Below are 26,381 nucleotides of genomic sequence, written 5' to 3' on the forward strand. Positions count from 1 at the left end.
CAAAAAACAAAAACAAAGGGAGAAGAAGAAAAAGAAAAAGAAAAAAGAAAAACATGCCAAAAACACATAGTAACTGAAGGGAAAGGAATCTGCCAGCTTCCCACTATGGGAAAATCTGCCACTGGAAGCTGGCAGATTTTAAAAGTTTGGCAAACGGAAGCTGATGGAATTTCGATTTGATGGTTTCTATTTAGCTTCGTAAAATAGGCCTGGCATAAGGGGATTTGCTGTGAGTCAAGGTCTGAGGAAAGCGCCAGTTTGCAAAGCCGTTTTGGAAAACTGGAGCGTGGGGGTGTGTGCAGGGTGAGGGGAGGAGGCCTAGTCTGGTCCACCTTAGGTCTAGCAGAGACTACGTGGAGCTTTGAGCCGAATGCCCTGGTGAGCTGCCATGGCAACACAGCCGTGGGCACAGGCCCACGGCAACCCATCACTGAACAGAGTTGTGGCGTTTCAACAGAGAGTCTGGGACATCAGGCAACGTGGCGACCCGAAGCAGCCAAAATGAGACCTCGACAGCAAAGGCCTCGACAACGGAGCCTGGAACTTTGCAAAATCTGCAAGTGACGCCAACGTCACAAAGCGCGACCGAGCCCTGTACGTCATCGTTCCGCGACGCCGACGCGGTGAGATGACGCACTCCCGGAAGTGACCTCTAGAGCGGTGGTGAAACTGGCAGTTGACGGCTCCTGGGACTAGATCCCGCGAGGTAGCCCCCGAACTATTTCTCTACGTTTTCTCTTGATCCTCCCGAAATCTTCCAGATCCGCGTAGTGAGGAATCGTCTCCACCGTCATGGGGGGCGGAGACCTGGTGAGTGGAGGGAGGCCTGGGCGGGGGAGGACTGAGGCCGGGACGGAAATTGGCAGGGGGTGGGGGTAGAGGAAGGAGTGGATAACCATGGCAACGCAGCTTTGCTTTCGCCGGGAGGAGGCCGTTGCCCTGAAGAGGGGATGGATCCTTAGGGCAATGGAGGGGTGGGACTGAGATGTGGGAAAGTCCGAGGTGTGTCGCGAATAGTGACAGGTGGTGTTTGCGTGTTTGTTGACTGCGGCTCTACCGGCTGTAAATTCTGGGAAGACCGGGGAGGGGGCGGATGGAGCCATGGCTAGGAAAGGAGGTAGATATGGAGGACATGTCACCACACTTTGTTTTGTATATCTTGTCTTGCCACACACCTCTCTTCCTTGGGTGAGAGTTCAGAGTCATGTCCTGGACTGAAGTAGGGGTGGTTTGTGCCCCATTCTCCCTACCCTAAGCCATGCCCTGGGGTCGTTTTTTATTTTTTATTTTTTTGAGACGGAGTTTCTTGTTGCCCAGGCTGGAGTGCCATGGCGCGATCTCGGCTGACCGCAACCTTTCCCTCCTGGGTTCAAGCGATTCTCCTGCCTCAGCCTCCCGAGTAGCTGGGATTACAGGCATGCGCCACCACACCCGGCTAATTTTGTATTTTTAGTAGAGACAGCGTTTCTCCATATTGGTCAGGCTGGTCTCGATCTGCCGACCTCAAGTAATCCGCCCGCCTCGGCCTCCCAGAGTGCTAGGATTACAAGCGTTAGCCACAGCGCCCGGCCCTGGGGTCCTTTTTAAGCCTGAAGGGATCTTCCTGTCCATCTTTCTGACTTCCACACCTCCTTCAGTGCTGGATTCTGATGTGTAGTGGCAGAGCTTGCTTTTGAATTCATACCACTTAATATAAGTTATGTGGCAATGTCTCTTAAACTGAAACGTTCATTTGTAAAGCGCTAAGGCCCCAAATAGGGTAAATGTACCCACAAGAGCATGGGGCAAGGTTGGGAAAATGCTAGCCTCCCGAAAGTGGAGCTAATTGAACCAGCAAGTAGATCAGCTTAGCCACCTGCCCAGTAAACCTATTAGTTTGTCATGTGTTCTCAATCACAGTGAGTGCCAGGACTCCATCTAGTTTCATCCAATTTAGTGTATTCTTCACATAACTGCATTTAAGGACAGGAAAGCTCTAATCCAGGGTTTCTCAACATTAGCGCTCTTGACAGTTTGGCCTAGATAATTCTTTGGGGGTGTGTGGTAGTGGTGGTAGTTGGGCTGTCCTGTGCATTGTAGAATGTTTAGCAGCATCCCTGGCCTCTAGCCACTAGACTGGAGCTATCCACTAACACCCGTCTCCACCAGTTGTGACAGCCAAAAATGACTCCAGAAGATTTTCTCCCTGGGGAGCAAAATAATCTATGCTTGAGGCAGGGAGGACAAGATGGGAAGGGTTAGAGGGAGAAAGAGGGAGGGAGTGAGGGAGGAAGGACGGAAGGATGGACGGATGGTCGGACCAACTGACGGACTGACCCACAACCAACCAACTGAATGACCTGACGAAGGGGAGAGGCAGGACAAGGACGGGAAGAGAAAAGGAAGAAAAGGGAGCTCTCATTGACCGAACATTTTCCACATGCCAAGTACCTTGTGGACATGATCTTATTTTCTTAACTGTTCTCCTGGTCCTCTCCAGTCCATTCTCTTTTCTTTTTTTTTTTTAAGATGGAGTCTCGGCCAGGTGCAGTGGCTCATGCCTGTAATCCCAGCACTTTGGGAGGCAGAGGCGGGTGGGTCACGAGGTCAGGATTTGAGACCAGCTTGGCCAAGATGGTGAAACCCCGTCTCTACTAAAAATACAAAAATTAGCTGGGAGCAGTGGCGGGCGCCTGTAATCCCAGCTACTTGGGAGGCTGAGGCAGGAGAATCGCTTGAACCCAGGAGGTGGAGGTTGCAGTGAGCCGAGATTGCACCACTGCACTCTAGCCTGCGTGACAGAGCAAGACCTCGTCTCAAAAAAAAAAAAAAAAAAAGTTAAAAAAAAAGTTGGAGTCAGGCTGGGCGTGGTGGCTCACGCCTGTAATCCTAGCACTTTGGGAGGCCAAGGCGGGCAGATCATGAGGTCAGGAGATCGAGACCATCATGGCTAACACGGTGAAACCCGTCTCTACTAAAAATACAAAAAAAATTAGCTGGGCATGGTGGCGGATGTCTGTAGGCCCAGCTACTCAGGAGGCTGAGGCAGGAGAATGGCGTGAACCCGGAAGGTGGAGCTCGCAGTGAGCCAAGATTGCGCCACTGCACTCCAGCCTGGGCGACATCTCAAAAAAAAAAAAAAAAAATTGGCCAGGCGTGGTGGCGCATGCCTGTAATCCCTTTACATGGCGTATAAGGCCCTTATTCTGCTCCTTTCTCACTTGGCTTCTTCTTGCGTCCCTGCACCATCAGCTTGCCACATCTCCAGCCACACTGAATTATTGCTATGTTCTTTCTCACCACCAGGACTGCACTTGTCTGTACTGTTCCCCTCTGTTTGGAAATCTACCCCCCTCATCTCCCCTTCACACATCACCAGGCTAGTTTACAGTTGTCTTTAGATATTACTTACTTTGGGGAACATTTCATTATTGGGAAAGTGAACCAAAGCAGTATCTGATGGGGAGGAGAGAGAGAAGTGTTCTTTGAGGGTGAATGGGGAGATCAGAACCAAGGAGAGATTCCTGGGAAGGAAAGTTGAAAGAGATTCTGGGTGGGTTGTAAACCATGCAAGTTTAGGGCAGGTGAAGTAGACCAAGCTAAGGTAGGTTGAGTTCCAAAGAATGAATGTCCATGCCAGGCACGGTAGCTCATGCCTGTAATCCCAGCACTTTGAGAGGCCAAGGCAGGCGGATCACCTGAGGTCGAGAGTTTGAGACCAGCCTGACCAACATAGAGAAACCCCATCTCTACTAAAAATACAAAATTAGCCGAGCGTGGTGGCGCATGCCTGTAATCCCAGCTACTCAGGAGGCTGAGGCAGGAGAATCTGAACCCAGGAGGCAGAGTTTGCCGTGACCCGAGATCCTGCCATTGTACTCCAGCCTAGGCAAGAAGAGTGAAACTCCATCTCAAGAAACAAAAAAGGCTGGGCACGGTGGCTCACCCCTGTAATCCCAGCAGTTTGGGAGGCCACCGTGGGCAGATCATGAGGTCAGGCGTTTGAGACCAGCCTGGCCAATGTGGTGAAACCCCATCTCTACTAAAAAATACAAAAATTAGCCAGGCATGGTGGCACGTGCCTATAGTCCAGCTACTCAGGAGGCTGAGGCAGGAGAATTGCTGGAACCCGGGAGGCGGAGGGTGCAGTCAGCCGAGATCGCTGCACTCCAGCCTGGGTGACAGAGTAAGACTTTAAAAAAAAAAAAAAAAGAATGAATGTCCACTGTCAGAAGTGCATGAGTTCTGTTCTCTTTCAAAATATGTGCCTTCCTGCTCATTACTGCATTCCTCCTGTCTTGTCATCACCAACTCGGATTTAGGTATGGCTAGTGGAAGGTTGACTTGTATGCTTTTAAGGTTAAAACTGTTTGAAGGGAATTCAGGAAGGACCCGTTCTATCCTGAAGCTTTCTTGTTCTTGTTCTTGTTGTTTTGAGACGGAGTCTTGCTCTGTCGCCCAGGCTGTAGTGCAGCAGCGCAGTTTCGGCTCACTGCAACCTCCGCCTCTTGGTTCAAGCGATTCTCCTGCCTCAGCCTGCTGAATAGCCGGGACTACAGGTGCACCTGCCACCACGCCTAGCTAATTTTTGTATTTTCAGTAGAGGCGTTTCATCATGTTGGCCAGGCTGGTCTAAAACTCCTGACCTCAAGTGATCTTCCCGCCTCCGCCTCCCAAAGTGCTGGGATTACAGGTGTGAGCCACTGCGCCCGACCTGTCCTGAAACTTTATACACTTGAACAAGCTCCCCTTCCCCTCTAGATGTGTGAGAGATTATTGGAAGAAAACCTTGCCATTGTTGAAGACATCTTGCCCTCACACGCCTGCCTTGGGTATGGAAGGGTGGGTGAGGCAGGGCTAGTTATATCCACCATTCAGTCACCCCCCGAATTATCATCACCTTCTTTTTATTTACCACAGAATCTGAAGAAGAGCTGGCACCCGCAGACCCTCAGGAATGTGGAGAAAGTGTGGAAGGCCGAGCAGAAGCATGAGGCTGAGCGGAAGAAGATTGAGGAGCTTCAGCGGGAGCTGCGAGAAGAGAGAGCCCGGGAAGAGATGCAGCGCTATGCGGAGGATGTTGGGGCCGTCAAGTAAGTGAGGAGCTGGGGGTGCGCTTGTGTGTAGGGAATTGCAGAGCTGTCCTGAGATGCATCATCCAGTGTTGTATAATGGCTGAGTGCTTAAGGGCATGGGTTTTAATGCCAGACTCACCTGGATTCTAAGGTTGGCTTTGCATGTACTAGCTGTGGAACTGTGATCAAATTTGAGAGACTTGGTTACTTCAGTAGGACCAGGGAGTAATAATACCCAACGCCTTCTTAAGGTTTGTTGAGAATCAAATGAGATAACACGTAAGGACTTGCTGTAAGCCGAGCTCACAGTAGATGGCTGATAACCGTGATGGAGGATGGTTGCTCTACCCTGCTTCTCAGTATATGTTGAGGATGCAGTCCTGCCTTTGTTAATGTATTTCAGGCTTGCTTGGGTCGGCGGGGACAGGGGGCAGGGAGTGAGGTCCCATGAGAGAAGGTGGATGGTATGCTTGTCAATAAAAGCTGAGTGATTACGGCCAATCCCACTAGATTTTACCCTGCTTCAATTTCCTGTTGTATAATATAGGATACGAGTAGCAGATAATAACTACCCCATCCATCTCATAAAAGGAGATGGGAGTAAATATGTTTGAGCAAATAAAAAGCATACAATATGCAGTGTATTCTTAAGTCAGAATAAAATAAAATAACAGATAGACTAAAACTGGGGACTAGGTGCGGTGGTTCATGCCTGTAATTGCTGTATTTTGGGAGGCTGAGAAATCACTTGAGCCCAGGAGTTTGAGACCAGTCTGGGTAATGTAGTGAGGCTCCATCTCTGTTTAAAAATATATAGGCTGAGTGTGGCGGCTTATGCCTATAATCCCAGCACTTTGGGAGACTGAGGCAGGCAGATCACTAGAGGCCAGGAGTTCTAGACCAGTCTGTAGTAGGAACCCATCTCTACAAAACAATAGAAAAAAATTAGCCAGGCGCGATGGCTTACGCCTGTAATCCCAGCACTTTGGAAGGCCGAGGCGGGCAGATCACTTGAGGTCAGGAGTTCGAGACCAGCCTGACCAACATGGTAAAACCCTGTCTCTATTAAAATACAAAAATTAGCTGGGTGTGGCGGTAATCCCAGCTACTCAGGAGGCTGAGGCAGGAGAATTGCTTGAACCCGGGAGGCAGAAGTTTCAGTGAGCTGAGATCATGCCACTGCACTCCAGTCTGGGCGACAGATTGAGACTCCATCTCAAAAAAACGAACAAACAAACAAAAAAAATAGAGGCTGGGTGCAGTGGCTCACGCCTGTAATCTAGCACTTTGGGAGGCCGAGGTGGGCGGATCACCTGACGTCAGGATTTCGAGACCAGCCTGGCCAACACGGTGAAACCCCATCTCTACTAAAAAAAAAAAAAAAAAAAAAAAATTAACTGGGCGTGGTAGCGTGCATTTGTAGTCCTAGCTACTCGGGAAGCTAAGGCAGGAGAATCGCTTGAACCCAGAAGGTGGAGGTTGCAGTGAGCTGAGATTGCACCAGTGTACTCCAGCCTGGCGACAGAGCGAGACTCCGTCTCAAAAAAAAAAAAACCAAAAATTAGCCAGGCATGGTGGCACATGCCTGTAATCCCAGCTACTCGGGAGGCTGAGGCAGGAGAATCACTTGAACTCAGGAGTTGGAAGTTTTAGTGAGCTGAGATCATGCCATTGCACTCCAGCCTGGGTGACAGAGTAAGACTTCGTCTCAAAAAAAAAAAAAAGAAAGAAAGGAAAAGTTAGCTGGGCATGGTGGCATGTGCCTGTAGTCCCAGCTACTTGGGAGGCTGAGGTAGGAGGATTGCTTGAGCCCAGGAGTTCGAGGCTACAGTGAGCTATGATTTTGCCACTGACTTCGGCCTGGGTGACAGAGTGAGACTCTGCCTCTAAGTAAATAAATAAATAAATAAATAAATAAGTAAAAATTGATTTTAGACTGAATACCCATTAGTCATAAGCCGAGGTACTATCCAAAGGTAAAAATTGTTTTGACATTTTTATTCACCAAAGCATTACACATCATGTGCTCAATTTATCAGAAATTTGGGCTTTTGTGGAGTCTGATCAATGAGGTCAGAGTACAGATGCACAGCTGTAGAGAAAGGAGCCAGCATTGTTGCAGACTCATGCCTGCTTGTCTGTCGTGAATGGGGGAAGGTGATTTTATATGCTTTGTTTTGTTTTGCCCTATCACATGTCCTACAATATTGTAAAACACTAAGATCAGCATTTGGTTCTCTCTGCCCCTTCTCTTTTTGGTCTTTACTGCTAATGTATTTAGATGACTTAAGTATTCATCTGTTTGTTTTGTATAGTTCTTTTTTTTTTTTTTTTTTTTTTTTTTTTTGAGATGGAGTCTCGCTCTGTTGTCCAGGCTGGAGTGCAGCACGATCTCGGCTCACTGCAAGCTCCGCCTCCCGGGTTCATGCCATTCTCCTGCCTCAGCCTCCTGAGTAGCTGGGACTACAGGCACCTGCCACCACGCCCGGCTAATTTTTTGTATTTTTAGTAGAGACGGGGTTTCACTGTGTTAGCCAGGATGGTGTCGATCTTTGACCTCATGATCCGCCCGCCTCGGCCTCCCAAAGTGTTGGGATTACAGATGTGAGCCACAGCGCCCGGCTGGTTTTATTTTTGTTATTTATTTTATTTTTTGAGATGGAGTCTCATTCTGTCGCCCAGGCTGGAGTGCAGTGGTGCGATCTTGGCTCACTGCAACATCTGCCTCCTGGGTTCAAGCGGGTCTCTTGCCTTAGCCTCCTGAGTAGCTGGGATTACAGGTGCACATCACCACGCCTGGCTAATTTTAGTATTTTAAGTAGAGATGGGGTTTCACCATGTTGGTCAGGCTAGTCTTGAACTCCTGACCTCGTGATCTGCCCGCTTCAGCCTCCCAAAGTGCTAGGATTACAGGCGTGAGCCACTGCACCCGGCCTATTATTTATTATTATTATTATTATTTTTTGAGTCAGAGTCTTGCTCTGTCTCCCAGGCTGGAGTGCAGTGGCACAATCTCAGCTCACTGCGCCTCCACCTCCCAGGTTCAAGCAATTCTCCTGCTTCAGTCTGCTGAGTAGCTGGGATTACAGGCGTGTGCCACCACGCCTGGCTAATTATTATTATTATTATTAATTATTATTATTATTATTATTATTATTTTTGTGTGACAGAGTCTCGCTCTGTCACCAGGCTTGAGTGCAGTGGTGCGATCTCGGCTCACTGTAACCTCCGCCTCTTGGGTTCAAGCGATTCTCCTGCTTCAGCCTCCCGAATAGCTGGGACTACAGATGCACGCCACCAGGTCCAGCTAATTTTTGTATTTTTAGTAGAGACAGGGTTTCACCATGTTGGCCTGGATGGCCTTGGTCTCTTGACCTCGTGATCCGCCCATCTTGGCCTCCCAAAGTGCTGGAATTACAGGCGTGAGTTACCGTGCCTGGCCTAATTTTTTTGTATATTTAGTAGAGATGGCATTTCACCATGTTGGCCAGGCTGGTCTTGAATTCCTGACCTCAAGTGATCTGCCCACCTAAGCCTCCCAAAGTGCTGGGATTACAGGTGTGAGCCACAGCGCCTGGCCCCATGATCAATTCTTATTTTTTTTTTTTTGAGACCGAGTCTCGCACTGTCACCCGCGTTGGAGTACACTGGCGTGATCTCAGCACATTGCAACCTCCACTTCTCGGGTTCAAGCGATTCTCCTCCCTCAGCCTCCCGAGTAGCTGGGACTACAGGCGTGTACCACCATGCCTGGCTAGTTTTTTGTATTTTTAGTAGAGACGGGGTTTCACTGTGTTAGCCAGGCTGGTCTTGATCTCCTGACCTCGTGATCAGCCTGTCTTGGCCTCCCAAAGTTCTAGGATTACAAGTGTGAGCCACCGTGCCCAGCTGATCAGTTCTTAACTGTAGACTACAGTGTTTCTCAGACTCATTTTTTTAATATGAAAAAAAATTCTAAAGGGTCTTGGGGCCGGGCACGGTTGCTCACGCCTGTAATCCCAGCACTTTGGGAGGCCAAGGCTGGCAGATCACGGGGTCAGGAGATTGACCAGCCTGGCCAACACGGTGAAACCTCGTCTTTACTAAAAGTACAAAAAATTAGCCAGTCTTGGTGACACATGCCTATAGTCCCAGCTATTCGGGAGGCTGAGGCAGGAGAATAACTTGAACCTGGGAGGCAGAGGTTGCCGTGAGCCAAGATTGCTCCACTGCACTGCAGCCTGGGCAACAGAGTGAGACTCTGTCTGGGGGGAAAAAAAAAGGGTCATGGCCCTGCAGTGTTGGTTTAAATTATTCTTACCAAAAATGTCCAAGCATGCAACTAGGAAAACATTCTTTATGCTCACAGTTGTTATATAACCTCAAAAACAAGTATACACATTTAAAAAGTCATATTCAGGTTGGGCATGGTGGCTCACCCTTGTAATCCCAGCACTTTGGGAGGCTGAGGCAGGAGGATCACTTGAGGCCAGTAGTTTGAGACCAGCCTGGGCAACATAGCAAGTCCCATCTGTTTAAAAATTGAAAAAATAAAAAATCAGCAAGGCATGGTGGTGCATCCCTGTAGTCCCAGCTACTTGGGAGGCTGAGGCAGGAGGATTTGTTGAGCCCAGGAATTCAAGGCTGCAGTGAGCCATGATCGCACCAGTGCATTCCAGCCTGGGTGACAGAGTGAGACCCTGTGTCTAAAAAAAAAAAAGAACAAAAAAGTCATATTCAAAAAGCATTTAATTTCAGGTTATAGATAATACTGTCAATGAAAGTACTTTCCTGGTTGCAGTGTGAATGTAGTATTGGCTGCTTCCACGCATGCTCTTATGAATTTAGCCTGCCTTTACTGTCTGTGGTATGAGGGTTCCACTTTCTCACCACTTTTTTCTCCCAGAACTGCAGGGAAATGTTTGTGTGGCATGATGCTGTGACTTAATTTGGCCCCTAGATGGCTGAGACCAGGATTTATTCACTTGTGAATCCCAGATAGTTACCTAATGATTCACGTATTCAGTGTTTGGCTCTTTTGGCTTGAAAGTGTCACTTACTCAGTTACCTCTGATTTTTTCCCATCATCCCCTCAAATGTGTAGTGTTACCGCTGGTGTCTGTGTGCCCACAAGCACCAAGATGCACAATCAATGCAACTGCGTATGTGGTCACTGAAATTGTTCTTGATGGTAAGATGGTGATGTAGAATGTGCTTATTCATTGTTTTAGGTCATCTTGGAAATGAAAGCATAATATAAAGACTCTGTAAAGGAGACTCGAGAAGCTCTGAGCCAAGATCCACACCCCATGTTGAGGAACACTGGTTTTCCTTATAAATTGCTTTATGTGTATGAATATTCTCTCTCCATTACTCGTAAGCCTCATGAGGACAAGCACCATTTATTTATTTATTTATTTGAGACAAGATCTGGCTCCGTCACCCAGGCTGGAGTGCAGTGGCGTGATCTTACTGCAACCTCTGCCTCCCAGGTTCAAGTGATTTTCCTGCCTCACCCTTCTGAGTAGGTGGGATTACAGGCGTCCGCCACCATGCCTGGCTAATGTTTTGTATTTTTAGTAGAGATGGGGTTTCATCATGTTGGCCAGGCTGGTCTCGAACTCCTGACCTCAAGTGATCCACCCGCTTCGGACTCCCAAAATGGTGGGATTACAGGCATGAGCCACTGCACACAACCCGCACTATTTCTTTATGCCGGCCACATGGGGTGCCGTGTTTATTGCATGGTAGGTGCCAGTAGAATGAACTCTGATTAGCTGTGGTTCTCTCTCCCTTGTGTCCAGGTTTTATGTGTAGGTTTGCAGAAGTCTGCTTTTTAAAGAAACTGTATTTCTTTTTCTTCCCTTGAACCAGGAAAAAAGAAGAAAAGTTGGACTGGATGTACCAGGGTCCTGGTGGGATGGTGAACCGTGACGAGTACCTGCTGGGGCGCCCCATTGACAAATATGTTTTTGAGAAGATGGAGGAGAAGGAGGCAGGCTGCTCTTCTGAAACAGGACTTCTCCCAGGCTCTATCTTTGCCCCATCAGGTGCCAATTCCCTTCTTGACATGGCCAGCAAGATCCGGGAGGACCCACTCTTCATCATCAGGTACTAATGGGGGGCTAGGAAGGGGGTTTGTTACAGATGCTTTGAGACCCTGCTAAGGCCATTGATTCTCTTGCTTTACAGTTTTCTCTTCGCTTTTTTTTTTTTCTTTTTTTTTTTGAGACAGAGTCTCACTCTGTCGCCCAGGCTGAAGTGCAGTGGCGCGATCTCTGCTCACTACAAGCTCTGTCTGCCGGGTTCACGCCATCCTCTTGCCTCAGCCTCCCGAGTAGCTGGGATTACAGGCACCCACCACCACGCCTGGCTAATTTTTGTTGTATTTTTTAGCAGAGACAGGGTTTCACTATGTTAGCCAGGATGGTCTCGATCTCCTGACCACCTTGTGATCCGCCCGCCTCAGCCTCCCAAAGTGCTGGGATTACAGGCGTGAGCCACCACGCCCGGCCTATTTTCTTGATAATATTAATGAGACCCTGGGTGCCTGTAGTCCCAGCTATTTGGGAGGCTGAGGCAGGAGAATGGCGTGAACTGAGGCGGAGCTTGCAGTGAGCCGAGATCGCGCCACTGCATTCCAGCCTGGGTGACAGAGCGAGACTCCGTCTCAAAAAAAAATAAAATAAAAAATAAAAATAAATAAATAAATAAATACAGTCAAAGTGTTGTGCAACCATCACCACAGCCTGTCTCCAGAACTCTTTCACCATTCTGAATTGAAACTCTATACCCATCAAAAAACAACTCACGGCTGGAAGCAGTGGCTCATGCCTGTAATCCCAGCACTTCAGGAGGCCGAGGTGGGCGGATCACGAGGTCAGGAGATCGAGACCATCCTGGCTAACACGGTGAAACCCCGTCTCTACTAAAAATACAAAAAATTAGCCAGGCGTGGTGGCAGGCGCCTATAGTCCCAGCTACTCAGGAGGCTGAGGCAGGAGAATGGCATGAACCCGGGAGGAGGAGTTTGCAGTGACCTGAGATCGCGGCACTGCACTCTAGCCTGGACGAAAGAGCGAGACTCCGTCTCAAAACAACAACAACAATAACAAAAAAAAACAACTGACAGCCGGGTACGGTGGATCACACCTGTAATCCCAGCACTTTGGGAGGCAGAGATGGATGGATTGCTTGAGCCCAGGAAATTGAGACCAGCCTGAGCAACATGGTGAAACCCCATCTCTATAAGAAATATAAAAATTAGCTAGGCATGGTGGTGGGGGCCTATAGTCCCAGCCACTTGGGAAGCTGATGTGGGAGTATCACTTGAGCCCAGGTGGTCAAGGCTGCAGTGAGCCATGATCATGCCACTGCACTGCAGCCTGGACGACTGAGCATGACTCTTTTTTTTTTTTTTTTTTTGAGACAATCTCTTATATTTGTGAGAGATTTTTGGCTTTGACACCATCATGTCGTTTTTTATTTATTTATTTATTTTGAGACAGGGTCTCACTCTGTCACCCAGACTGGAGTGCAGTGGCACAATCTCAGCTCACTGCAACCTCCGCCTCCTGGGTTTAAGTTATTCTCCCACGTCAGCCTCCCGAGTAGCTAGGACTGCAGGTGCGTGCTGCTACCATGCCCGGCTAATTGTTTTGTTTTGTTTTTTTTTTTTGGTAGAGACGAGGTTTCACCATGTTGGCAAGGCTGGTCTTGAACTTCTGACCTCAAGTAATCCGCCTGCCCCAGCCTCCCAAAGTGCTGGGATTACAGGCGTGAGATGAGCCACTGCACCCAGCCCCATCATCATGTAGATTTTTTTTTTTGGAGACAGAGTCTTGCTGTGTCACCCAGGCTGGAGTGCAGTGGCACGATCTCAGCTCACTGCAATCTCCGCCTCCCAGGTTCAAGCGATTCTCCTCCCTCAAGTAGCTGGGAGCGATTCTCCTCCTCCCAAGTAGCTGGGATTACAGGTGCACACCACCACACCCAGCTAATCATGTAGATTTTAACATGGGCCAGTTTGTCTGTATATGTTTGGAGAAAAGGTTACTCCATAGAATTTGGAGAAAAGAAATAGTCATGAATTTTGTAATTATCTCTCTTTAGGAAGAAGGAGGAGGAGAAAAAACGAGAGGTATTAAATAATCCAGTGAAAATGAAGAAAATCAAAGAATTGGTAAGTAGTATACCAGATAAGCACCAAGAGCATCTTTTAGCCATATAACGTGAGAACGTCTCTCCATTTACTCTCAGCTTACCAGGGGAAAAACAGAATGGCCTCTAAAACTTTTGTCTTTTAGAGACCATGTTGTGGCTACTTTATGTAATCATTTTTTTGTTTTTGAGACGGAGTTTCAATCTTGTTGCCCAGGCTGGAGTGCAATGGCATGATCTCAGCTCACCGCAACCTCCGCCTCCCGGGTTCAAGTGATTCTCCTGCCTCAGCCTCCCTAGTAGCTGGGATTACAGGGATGTGCCACCACGCCCGGCTAATTTTGTATTTTTAGTAGAGACGGGGTTTATTCATATTGGTCAGGTTGGTTATTTTATGTAATCTTAGTTTATTAAGCTTAATTAAGCTTGATTTTGGTTGAAAGTCTTTTGGGTGGGAGAATGCACCATGTGATGTCGTTTTTCCAGAAGAAGAGTGTGGGCTAAGCCTGTGGAAAGCATTACCATGCAGTGTGTTCAGGAGGTTGGAGTATGCCCTTGGTCGTGGTATGAAGCTTCTAGGGGCTGGGCGCGGTGGCTCATGCCTGTAATTCCAGCATTTTGGGAGGCCGAGGCGGGTGGATCACCTGAGGTCGGGAGTTCGAGACCAGCCTGACCAACACGGAGAAACCCTGTCTCTACTAAACATTCAAAATTAGCTGGGGTGGTGGTTCATGCCTGTAATCCCAGCTACTTGGGAGGATGAGGCAGGATACTTGCTTGAACCCGGGAGATGGAGTTTGCTGTGAGCCAAGATTGCGCCATTGCACTCCAGCCTGGGCAACAAGAGCGAAACTCTGTCTCAAAAAAAAAAAAAATAAGGCTTCTAGGGCCCACTTACCATTCACATGACATATTATGTAATTGTGTCTTGGATCAGTTGGTAAGGAAAGTTAAAGATTGACCTTATAGTTCCTGACTGCTTTCAGTGGAATTGGAGTTCCTTTGACACAGAATGGAAACTCCTAGGCAGTGGTTTTGGTGACTGTTTAAAAACAAATTCTTAGTCTCACCTACCAGATACCAGTTCAGTAGTTGGGGGTGTTAGTGCACGGCCAGGGTTAAGACCCTTCCCCTGGTGTGTTGACAGGGAACCCCTATAATGTCCTGGACTTCTGTAGACCCAGAGGCATGGAGTCAGGCAGTTTGTGCATGAGCCATGCCCCTCAAAGGAGACTGATAGGGGTCTCAGTAATCTTTTTTTTTTTTTTTTTTTTTTGAGACGGAGTCTCGCTCTGTCACCCAAGGTGGAGTGCAGTGGTGCAGTGACACGATCTTAGCTCACTGCAAACTCCGCCTCCCAGGTTCATGCCATTCTCCTGCCTCAGCCTCCTGAGTAGCTGGGACTACAGGCGCCTGCTACCATGCCCAGCTAATTTTTTGTATTTTTAGTAGTGATGGTGTTTCACCGTGTTAGCCAGGATGGTCTCCTTCTCCTGACCTTGTGATCCACCCGCCTTGGCCTCCCAAAGTGCTGGGATTACAGGTATGAGCCACCCCGCCTGGGCTTTTTGTTTTTTTTTAATGAGATGGAGTCTCACTCTGTCGCCCAGGCTGCTGGAGTGCAGTGGCGTGATCTCAGCTCACTGCAACCTCTGCCTCCTGGGTTCAAGTGATTCTTCTGCCTCAGCCTCCCGAGTAGCTAGAACTACAGGTACACACCACCACACCCAGCTAATTTTTGTATTTTTAGTAGAGATGGTCTTTCACCATATTGGCCAGGATGGTCTCGAACTCCTGACCTTGTGATCCTCCCACCTCAGCCTCTCAAAGTGCTGAGAGATTACAGGCGTGAGCCACCATGCCCAGCCAGTAATCTTTTTTTTTTTTTTTTTTTGAGACACAGTTTCACTCTGTCACCCAGGCTGAAGTGCAGTGGCACAATCTCAGCCCACTGCAACCTCTGCCTCCTGGTTCAGGTGATTCTTGTACCTCACCTCTCAAGTAGCTGGTGTTACAGGTGCCCACCACCACACCCAGCTGATTTTTGTATTTTTAGTAGAGATGGGGTTTTGCCATGTTGGCCAGGCTGGTCTCGAACTCCGGACCTCAAGTGATGATCTGCTCCACTCAGCCTCCCAAAGTGCTGGGATTACAGGCATGAGCCACTGCGCTGGCTGGTCTCAGTAATCTTGTGTGCTTGTGTTCTCGGCATTTTCCAGTTGCAAATGAGTCTGGAAAAAAAGGAGAAGAAGAAAAAGAAGGAGAAGAAAAAGAAGCACAAGAAACATAAGCACAGAAGCTCGAGTAGTGATCGTTCCAGCAGCGAGGATGAGCACAGTGCAGGGAGGTGAGCATGTGGCGACTGGCCTCCCTTCTCGTTGATTCACTTGCTCATTCACTCATTCATTCCACAGACATGAACACCTGCCCTGTGCTGGAAGCTGCCAGGTACTGGGCATTCAGTGATGAACACTTGAACATGGGCCCTGTGCCCACAGAGCTTGCCATCTAATGCTAGAGTTCCTTGGAGATGCTAAATGTGAGTGGGTATCTCGGCCATGCTGCTGGAGAGAGACTCTTAATAATGCTGACTTTAGCCTAGTAGGTCTTAGGTAGGTCAGACATCCTGGGGGTGACTCTGTTTCATCTCAGCTTAGGATTCCTTCAAGACTGAAGTGGGCTTTATATAGGCTTTTTTTAATGGACTGATGGCTGATGTGGGCCCATTCTGCATGTCTTCCTGTGGGAGCAGTCAGCTCCGCCGCTGCTGAGTCACTATTTGTCCCTGGAATAGCAGCATGAAGTGAGAGGAGAATGTGTTCAGGCGTTGGGGCTTAGAAGCGAGGCCCACAGTTTTTCACAGGAAAATTTGACTGTGCTGATGCATTTTTTGGCATAGACAGTCCAAATAGAGAAACGTACTGCCAGGTAACCGCTGGGAGGCGGAAAGGTCACATTGGAAGCAAGAAGCATAGTTCAGCATAAGATATTTAAATTGGACCTATATATATTTTCTTTTTCAATGAGTGTGTGTATTTTGATCTCTTAGATCGCAGAAGAAGATGGCAAATTCCTCCCCTGTTTTGTCCAAAGTCCCTGGATATGGCTTACAGGTAGGGATGTGGGCTTCTTGAAAGGAGTGACTGTGGGACTGTGGGATGTGCCACTTGGACAATGTGGATAGCAGGGAGGTGGGCAGTGAAGCCTGGGCTGCTGGGAAACAGGCCCATTCTTATCGCTGAGCACCTTCTTGTGGCTGACGACCCTCTGAGCAGAGAGACTAAACCACCAATGGGGCATTGAGACATTCTACCCATCCCTCTACAAATAATTTACATGAAATGCACGCATTTTAAGTGTATAGGTTTTTGGGTTTTTGTTGTTGTTGTTGTTGAGATGGAGTCTCGCTTGTCACCCAGGCTGGAGTGCAGTGGCGCAATCTCGGCTCACTGCAACCTCTGCCTTCCGGGTTCAAGCTATTCTCCTGCTTTAGCCTCCCGAGTAGCTGGGATTACAGGCGCCCACCACCACGCCCGGCTAATTTTTGTATTTTTAGTAGAGACAGGGTTTCGTCATGTTGGCCAGGATGGTCTTGAACTCCTGACCTCAGGTGATCCCTCCGCCTCAGCCTCCCAAAGTGCTGGGATTACAGGTGTGAGCCACCGTGCCTGGCCTAAGTGTGTAGGTTGATGATTTTTGACAAACATAAATCTGCTGAGTTCTTTTTTTTTTTTTTTTTTTTTTGAGTAGCAGTGCATCATTATTTTGCCTAGGCTGGTCTCGAACTCCTGAGCTTAAGCAATCTTCTGAGTAGCTGGAAGTACAAGTTCAAGGCACCTGGCTTGACTTCTGTATTTCTGTATTTTTTTTTTTTTTTTTTTTGAGGTGGAGTTTTGTTCTTGTTGCCCAGGTTAGAGTGCAATGGCGCGATCTCAGCTCACCACAACCTCGACCTCCCGGGTTCAAGCGATTCTCCTGCCTCAGCCTCCCGAGTAGCTGGGATTACAGGCATGCACCACCATGCCCGGCTAATTTTGTATTTTTAGTAGAGACAGGGTTTCTCCATGTCACCCAGGCTGGAGTGCAATGGTGCAATCTCAGCTCACTGCAACCTCTGCCTCCTGGGTTCAAGCGATTCTCCTGCCTCAGCCTCCTGAGTAGCTGGGATTACAGGCACCTGCCATCACGCCTGGCTAATTTTTGTATTTTTAGTAGAGACAGGGTTTCTCCATGTTCGTCAGGCTGGTCTCAAACTCCTGGCCTCAAGCTATCCGCCTGTCTCGGCCTCCCAAAGTGCTGGGATTATAGGCGTGAGCCACCACGCCTGGCCTCATATTTCTGTATTTTTAACCTTAGGTCCTGTCCTCCATGCTTCTGCATCTCGCTCTTCCTTAACCTATAGTGAAGAGCCAAGCCAGGTGTATTCTTTTCTTTCTTTTTTTTTTTTTTGAGAGGGAGTCTCGCTCTGTCGCCCAGGCTGGAGTGCAATGGTGCGATCTCGGCTCACTGCAACCTCTGCCTCCTGCATTCAAGTGATTCTCCTGTCTCAGCCTCTTAAGCAGCTGGGACTACGGGCACCCACCACCACACCCGGCTAATTTTTGTATTTTTAGTAGAGAGGGGTTTGACCATATTGGCCAGGCTGGTGTCGAACTCCCGACCTTGTGATCTGCCCGTCTCGGCCTCCCAAAGTGCTGGGATTACAGGCGTGAGCCACTGCACCCAGCCAAGCCGGGTATATTCTTTTCTTTTCTTTCTTTTTTTTTTTTTTTTTTGAGATGGAGTCTCACTCTGTCACCTAGGCTGGAATGCAGTGGCGCCATCTTGGCTCACTGCAAGCTCCGCCTCCTGGGTTCATGCCATTCTCCTGCCTCAGCTTCCCAAGTAGCTGGGACTACAGGTGCCCACCATGCCCAGCTAATTTTTTTGTATTTTTAGTAGAGACAGTGTTTCACCATGTTAGCTAGGATGGTCTTGATCTCCTGGCCTCGTGATCTGCCTGCCTCAGCCTCCCAAAGTGCTGGGATTACAGGCATGAGCCACAGCACCCAGCCATCTTTTTTTTTTTTTTTTTTTGAGACAGGGTCTTTCTCTCTCATCCAAGCTGGAGTGCAGTGGTGTGATCCTGGCTCACTGCTGTCTTGACCTCTTAGGCTCAAGGGATCCTTCTGCCTCAACCTCCTGAGTAGCTGGGACTACAGGCGTGTGCTGCCACACCGAGCTAATTTTTAAATATTTTGTAGAGACAAGGTCTCACTAGTTGCTCTGGGTGGTATCAAACTCTTGATCTCAGGCAGTCCTCCTGCCTCCGTCTCCCAAAGTGTTGGGATTCGAGGTGTGAGCGGCTGCACCTGGCTGACTGAAGGAGATTCTTTTAGGGGATTCTGCAGATAAGTAAGTTTATACAGTTCTCTGTGATAATTCTATGTGATGATATTGGTGTGCTCAGTGAGCTCCTTATGTAACATTTCCTGTTTCACTGCCTTTTCTTTTTTTTTTTTTTTTTTGAGACGGAGTCTCGCTCTGTCATCCAGGCTGGAGTGCAGTGGTGCGATCTCAGCTCACTGCAACCTCCATCTCCTGAGTTCAAGCAATTCTCCTGCCTCAGCCTCTTGAGTAGCTGGGATTACAGGTGCCCACCACCACGCCCAGCTAATTTTTTAATTTTTAGTAGAGACAGGGTTTCACCATGTTGGCCAGGCTGGTCTCGAACTCCTGACCTCAGGTGATCCCCCCCGCCTCGGCCTCCCAAAGTGCTGGGATTACAGGCGTGAGCCACTGAGCCCGGCCGCGTTTTCTCCTGAATAGCTGGATTTTCCATGTGAATAACTTCTCTTTTCCTTAATGACGTAGGTCAGGAACTCTGACCGTAACCAGGGTCTTCAGGGTCCTCTGACAGCAGAGCAAAAGAGAGGGCATGGGATGAAGAACCATTCCAGATCCAGAAGCTCCTCCCACTCACCCCCAAGACATGCCAGCAAGAAGAGCACCAGGGAAGCAGGGTCCCGGGACAGGAGGTCTCGATCCCTGGGCAGAAGGTCACGGTCCCCAAGACCCAGCAAACTGTGAGTGTGGGATTCACTGGGAAATAACCTGTGACTGTGGGGGCCTGGTCCCAGCAGGCATTTGTTTTTGCTTTTGGTGATGTCCGTCCATTGACTTTCCCAAATGTCTTTGCTTTGGTATTTCCTTTACATCATTTTTTTTTTCCACCTCAATGTAAAGCTCAGGCATCCAAAGCCACATATCTGTAGGTGTATTCTGTGCTTTGGGAGCTCTGGGGTGAGTCTAACATCAAACCCTATACCTTTGTTTTTCTCACACTTAGATTATACCTCTAAGACCATTAGCTCATCTTGCATTGTTTGAGGGATTCAATGTAAGCCCCTGGATTAAAAAGGCTTTTTCCTCTCTGCCTTCTGTGTCTGCTACAGGCACAACTCTAAGGTGAACAGGAGAGAGACAGGCCAAACTAGGAGCCCATCACCTAAAAAAGAGGTCTACCAAAGGCGACATGCTCCCGGATACACCAGGTGAGTCAGGAGCCCAGTTGATTAACCACATTTTGCAGGCCTGAATCTAGAAGGGGCTCAAACCAGGGCAAATGGATAATCCATCATTACCTTTTCGACGAACCAACTTTTATTTATCTTGCCAACCTGTAAGGGTCTGCGTCCCCTGCCTCCAGCCATGTGAGGACATTGAAAGGACGAGGTAAGGCTGGGCGTGGTGGCTCACGCCTGTAATCACAGCAGTTTGGGAGGCTGAGGTGGGTGGATCACCTGAGGTCAGGAGGTCGAGACCATCCTAACCAACACGGTGAAACCCCATCTCTACTAAAAATATAAAATTAGTTGGTCATGGTGGCACATGCCTGTAATCCCAGTTATTTGGGAGGCTGAGACAGGAGAACTGCTTGAACCCAGGGGTTGGAGGTTACAGTGACCTGAGATCTCACCACTGCACAGCAGCCCAGGCGACAGTGCAGGACTTTGTCTCAAAAAAAAAAAAAAAGTCTCTTAACAAAAACCAAGCCAGACACAGCAGTCCATGCTTATAATCTCAGCGCTTTGGGAGGCTAAGGCAGGGAGGATCACTTAAGGTCAAGGGATTAAGGTTGCAGTGAGCTACGATCAAGCCACTGCATTCTTGCTTGGGCGACAGAGCGAGACCCTCTCTTAAATTAAACCCTCTTTAAAAAACCCCTCAATTATTCTCTCTGGGTGTGGTGGCTCATACCTGTAATCCCAGCAGTTTGAGAGTCCAAGGCAGGAGGATCGCTTGAGGCCAGGAGTTCCAGACCAGTCTGAGCAACATAATAAGACACTATCTCTACAAAAAATTATTTTAAAAACATTTAAAAAAACAAAAGCTAGTAGTTCTTTGCCCTGCCTGATCCCACTTTTAGTCATGCTACCCAAAGGCAACTACTTTCAGCTTTTTCAGTAGTTTCTTTTCATAGCTACATATTCCTAAAAATACAACTATGTTGCTGCCTCTTCATCCATTAATTTTAGATATTAGATATTTTCTTTTTTCTTTCTTTCTTTTTTCTGGAGACAGCATCTTGCTGTATCTCCCAGGCTGGAGTGCAGTGCCACAATCTTGGCTCACTACAACCTCTGCCTCCGGGGTTCAAGTGATTCTCCTGTCCTAGCCTCCCGAGTAGCTGGGACTACAGGCACATGTTGTCATGCCCAGCTAATTTTTTTTTTTTTTTGAGATGGAGTTTCATTCTTGTTGCCCAGGCTGGAGTGCAATGGCCCAATCTCAGCTCACCACAACTTCCGCCTCCTGGGCCCAAGTGATTCTCCTGCCTCAGCCTCCTAGGTAGCTGGGATTACAGGCATGTGCCACCACACCCGGCTAATTTTTGTATTTTTAGTAGAGACAGGCTTTCTCCATGTTGGTCAGGCTGGTCTCGAACTCCCAACCTCAGGTGATCTGCCTGCCTCGGCCTCCCAGAGTGCTGGGATTACAGGCGTGAGCCACCACGCCCGGGCTTCTGTTTTTTTTTTTTTTTTTTTTTTTGAGATGGAGTCTCGCTCTGTCGCCCAGGCTGCAGCGCAGTGGCACGATCTCGGCTCACTGCAACCTCTGCCTCCCGGGTTCCAGCGATTCTCCTGCCTCAGCCTCCTGGGTAGCTGGGACTACAGGCGCATGCCACCATGCCCAGCTAATTTTTGTATATTTTAGTAGAGATGGGGTTTCACCATATTGGTCAGGCTGGTCTTGAACTCCTGAGGTCAGGTGATCTGCCCGCCTCAGCCTCCCAAAGTGTTCGGATTACAGGCATGAGCCACAGCACCTGGCCCTAATTTTTGTATTTTTAATATAGATGGGGTTTCAATGTGTTGTCCAGGCTGGTCTGGAACTCCTGAGCTCAGGCAATCCACCTGCCTTGGCCTCCCAAAGTGTTAGGATTACAGGTGTGAGCCACCGTGCCCGGCCAGATCTTAGATATTTTCTTACTGTTATAGTAAATAATCTGTTAGTGTAAATGAGCTCTCATACACTCCTAGTCCCATGTTTCTTCTATCCCTATCTTTCCAATATGGTTACATCAGAATTTTTGGTTCAATGAGTATGTGGATTCATACTTGTATGATATATAAATATTGTTTACTGATACTTTTCATTCCTAAGCCAAGCAGAATATGGAGGTTACATTTCCTTTCTTGTATGATTTGTATATTTTTTCCTAGTGTCAGTATTTGCTTCCTGCAATCTAAACCATGTCTTTGAGTCCTAGGAAATTTTCTTGTATTATTTCTTTGATAACTTCTTTATTCTCCCTACAAGATCTCACTCTGTTGCCTAGGTTGGAGTGCAGTGGGGCGATCATGGCTTACTGCAGCCTCACACTCCCAGGTTCAACTGATCCTCCTACCTCAGCCTTCCAAATAGTTGGGGCTACACGGGTGCCACCATGCCCAACTAATTTAAAAAAATTTTTTTTTTTTGCAGAGATGGGAGGTCTCACTTTGTTGCCTAGGCTGGTCTTGAACTCTTGGACTCAAGCAATCCTCCTGCCTAAGCCTCCCAAAGTGCTGGGATTACGGGCTAGAGCCACTGTGCCTGGCAATCGTTTTTGTTTTTTTTTTAAGCCTCCTACTCTCATTTGAATGCTCTAATATCTTAAATTTATTATCTGAAGCAGATTTTTAATAGTAAATTGTTTTTCGTTTGGAGGTTTTTATTTTTTTTTGAGACAGAGACTCACTCTGTCACCCAGGCTGGAGTGCAGTGGTGCGATCTTGGCTCACTGCAACCTCCGCCTCCTGGGTTCAAGCGATTCTCCTGCCTCAGCCTCCCAAGTAGCTGGGATTACAGGCACACACCACCACACCCAGCTTATTTTTGTAATTTTAGTAGAGACAGGGTTTCCCCATGTTGGCCAGGCTGGTCTCGAACTCCTGACGTCAGGTGATCTGCCCGCCTCGGCCTCCCAAAGTGCTGGGATTACAGGCGTGAGCCACCATGCCTGGCCCTATTTATTATTTTCTGAGGCTAAGTTATTCCTTCAGCTTCTGGCCTCTAGCTTAGTCCTAAAGTAGTGTACTCATGGGCTGTGTCATGAATTTCTAGTCTCCAATGGGTAGTTAGATGGTAGATGTTAACAGTTACATGGATAACCTAGTCTTCTGTTCTTCTGTCAATTGTTGAGCAAACCATTGGGATATAATTGCTACAAGTTTAGGTTCCTGATGAGTTCCCAATTTATTTCATATTTCATATTTCAGAATAATCACTCTAGAGATTACTGAGTGAGATTATGGAATACTTTACTAAAAGCCTTTGAAATTTGGATGAAACCTCCTGACCAGGACGTTAGAAGGGAACTCAGGCTGGCCTTGCACTTGGAGAGAGCAGTGAACTGGAGAGCTTGGGGTCCCACCTGGCTTCTGTGCTTCTTGTGCTGCATCTGGTTTTTTTGCTGGAAGAGACCTGATCGTATGGTTTCTGTGCTCAACAGAAAACTCTCTGCAGAGGAATTAGAGCGAAAACGGCAAGAGATGATGGAAAACGCCAAATGGAGGGAGGAGGAGAGACTGAACATCCTCAAGAGGCATGCTAAGGATGAGGAACGGGAGCAGAGGCTAGAGAAGCTGGACTCCCGGGATGGGAAGTTCATCCAGTGAGTGCATCTTCTTCCTGCCAGGGTCTTTCATGGGGAAGGTCTTAAGAGGCAGGCTGGCAGCTGGTTCCCGTTCCAGTGTTTCTGTGTTTGCACAGGGAGCCCAGCCTTCAGACCACCTTGGCTACTACTACTCCTTTCTGACCACACAGTGGGATGTTTTTCATTTGAGGGGAGGAGAAGTGAATTTGGTATTTTCTAAATCATTGAAATTCCTTGACCTTCCTTTTAAATAAGAATTCATGGCCCAGGAAGCCTTTTTCCAATGAGGCTTTGACTTATTTTCCAAAACAGATACATTTTCCCTTATGGACACTGGTTTAAAAACATTTGGTTCCAGGTGGAGTCACTCGAAAGTTATCTATGGGAGCTTAAAAGAGGTTGTGTTTTTACAGCTGCTCTATGGCTAACAACCCATTTCTTCTGAAGCTGCCAGAATAGTTGACTGAAAATGTTTTTGACTTGCATTTGCCTGTCTTCTCTTCCTAGCCGCATGAAGCTGGAGAGTGCATCTACTTCCTCCCTGGAGGATCGGGTGAAGCGGAATATCTACTCTTTACAGAGAACTTCAGTAGCTCTGGAGAAGAACTTTATGAAAAGATGAAAACTGTCCCCTCTCTTATTGGTTTTCCTGCATTTTCCAGGGAAGCTGCTGACCCCTTAATTCTCTTTATAAGAGTTCAAATGACTTCTTTCACAGATGTCAAACCACCAGTGTTCAAAGTGACCCTGCTTCATCGAGTCCTGAAACAGCTCACTTCCTTTGAGAGCTAGTGTGACTTGCTTTGTGGGACACTCAGTAACTTTGGGTTTTGACTCTTTAACGGGTGGGCACTGGACCATCTCGGTGGGAGTGCTTGTGCCACTCTGGAAGCCTGTTCCCTGGGGTTGTGATGTTTATCATGCTACTTCCTTCTTACCTGTGCCAACAGACCTATTTCACTGCCTCAGCGTACACCAGACCCTTCAGAAACCTCTCTGGTGTCACCCAGATAGACTGTGCTTACTGAGACAAATGAACGTTTACTTGATTTAGAAGATAATGTGACAGAATGATGTCAGGTTAGGTCAAAGCCAAGGGAGTGACAGAATCTGGAAAATCAAACAATACAAAAAGCCCTAAATGAACTGTTAACTATTTGATCTTTGGATGTAAAAGTGTAATGCGTATATGTACAAATGTACAATTTTTACATGCTTTTAAAAAAGGTTAGCTTTGTGAAAATACCTTGTTTGGTCAATGACTTTACTGGGTAATAGAACCACATTGAACCTTGATGGCAAGTAATACAATAAGGCAGGCCAGCTCGTTTTTCTCTCTGAATCTGGCTGGTTTAGGAGGAGCCTGGGTTTATCGACGAGATCTGGAGTATCTATTCTTTTCCACTGCTTGCAGTCTCCAATGTAGGCAGTGTAAAGGTATAGTAAAATGATTTTAGGAGTCAGAACCAAATTGCCAATATGCTCCATGGCTCCTAAAGGAAAATAAAATGGAAGTTTTTATTTTGCGGCTTCATTTCTTACCGTGTAGTAACCTTACTACAATTACAGATTTTCAGGAGTTGTTTGCTAGTCTCTTTCAGTCAGGTACTAAAAAAAAAAAACAAAAAACAGGCTGGGCGCGGTGGCTCACACCTGTAATCCCAGCACTTTGGGAGGCTGAGGTGGGTGGATCACGAGGTCAGGAGATCGAGACCATCCTGGCGAACACGGTGAAACCCCGTCTCTACTAAAAAAATACAAAAAATTAGCCGGGCGTGGTGGCGGGCGCCTGTAGTCCCAGCTACTCGGGAGGCTGAGGCAGGAGAATGGCGTGAACCCAGGAGGCAGAGCTTGCAGTGAGTCGAGATTGTGCCACTGCACTCCAGCCTGGGTGACAGAGTGAGACTCCGTCTCAAAAAAACAACAGCAACAAAACAAAACAAAACAAAACCCTCGAGGGGCCACTCTCCTGTCTTTACTCCTTTTCCCTTCTCTATTCTTTCACCAGAAGCCCTCATTTGACCAGTGAACTCCTAGGCCCTCTTGACCCGCACATTAGCTGGGCGATTTCCTTGTTCTGCTAATTCCTAATTCTGCTTAAAATGTATTTGGATTTCTGTTTTTGAACACTTATGATGCCAGGCACTGTAATGCTTGAAACCCGATCTTTCCCTAGAGAATGTAACATACGTTTTTATTCATTTAATCACTTCATTATGCCGGGGTTAATTATGTTTATTTTATTAATTGGTAATAAAGGCCACATTTATTTTTGTAACTGTTTAAAGAGCGACCACCTGTGGAGTACCGTGTTTACGAATTTCCATACAGAAAGAACCACGTTGACCTGTAATTTGTGTCGAATATATGGAGATCCCTCATCTGAGAATTATGTAACAAAGCGTGGGGCAGTTTACTCAAAGATTTTACGAATTGAGCCAGAGTAAGACGATTAGTGGGATAGGTGTCTGAAGGTGCTGGCGGCCTCTGAGCTCTGACCCTTTGCGGGGAGAACAGGCAGCAGGTGGGTGGGCGCGGGGCCCATTCATAAAAACCAGTGTTCCTGGCCTGCTTCTCTCATTGGCCCTGGGGGCAAGGGGCGTGCCCCGCGGGTGGAGCGCGCCCGGGGCCCAGCAGAGTGGGCAGATCCACGCTTAGGTGGAGCGAGGGGGCGTTCCTTGGCTTTCTAGGCTGGACTTTCTCTTCCCCTTGCTGCGTCCCTCCTCTCCCCCGGGGTGGGCATGGTACGTCCCGCCCTCCTCGCATTCCCGTCCCTCCTTCCCTTCCGGAGCGGTGGCGTCGCCGCCATCTTGGCATTCGGGTTGCGGGAAAGAGCCAAACCCTGGCGTTGGGGGGCCCGGGCGGGGAGCCCCTCCCGCGGTCCACAGCGACGCCTGCCCAGCCCTCCTCCCCTTCCGGCTCTGGCGCGGGGCCCCGAGGCGTTCGGAGGCCAGGCGGGTTTCTGTCAGGCCCGGGGAGGAGGGGCGGGCGGGGCGGCCGCTGCCTCCCCGGGACGGGCCGTACCACGCGGACGGGGAGGACGGGGCCAGGGGACTGCAGGGCGGCTG

At 48.2% G+C, this 26,381-nt stretch overlaps 1 protein-coding gene across 1 annotated transcript; it reads left to right on the top strand.

Moving 5' to 3' along the window:
- The first annotated feature begins 310 nt into the window (after positions 1–310).
- Positions 311–25,600, top strand: CWC25 (CWC25 spliceosome associated protein homolog). Its single transcript, XM_003809842.5, has 10 exons — positions 311–810; positions 4,900–5,072; positions 10,908–11,144; positions 13,146–13,215; positions 15,413–15,540; positions 16,243–16,306; positions 19,047–19,258; positions 19,628–19,726; positions 23,170–23,331; positions 23,821–25,600. Exons 1-10 carry the CDS (start codon positions 793–795, stop codon positions 23,933–23,935), a joined length of 1,278 nt encoding a protein of 425 aa, XP_003809890.1. The 5' UTR covers positions 311–792; the 3' UTR covers positions 23,936–25,600.
- The last annotated feature ends 781 nt before the right edge of the window (positions 25,601–26,381 follow it).

The sequence above is a fragment of the Pan paniscus genome, chromosome 19 (genome assembly GCF_029289425.2).
Source record: "Pan paniscus chromosome 19, NHGRI_mPanPan1-v2.0_pri, whole genome shotgun sequence".
NCBI lineage: Eukaryota > Metazoa > Chordata > Mammalia > Primates > Hominidae > Pan > Pan paniscus.

What these genes read in the sequence shown, in the direction of transcription:
- CWC25 (XM_003809842.5), top strand. An exon ending in TGAAGAAAATCAAAGAATTG is followed by an intron (nt 13,216 to 15,412) that starts GTAAGTAGTATA and finishes GGCATTTTCCAG; the next exon opens with TTGCAAATGAGTCTGGAAAA. An exon ending in GATGAGCACAGTGCAGGGAG is followed by an intron (nt 15,541 to 16,242) that starts GTGAGCATGTGG and finishes TTGATCTCTTAG; the next exon opens with ATCGCAGAAGAAGATGGCAA.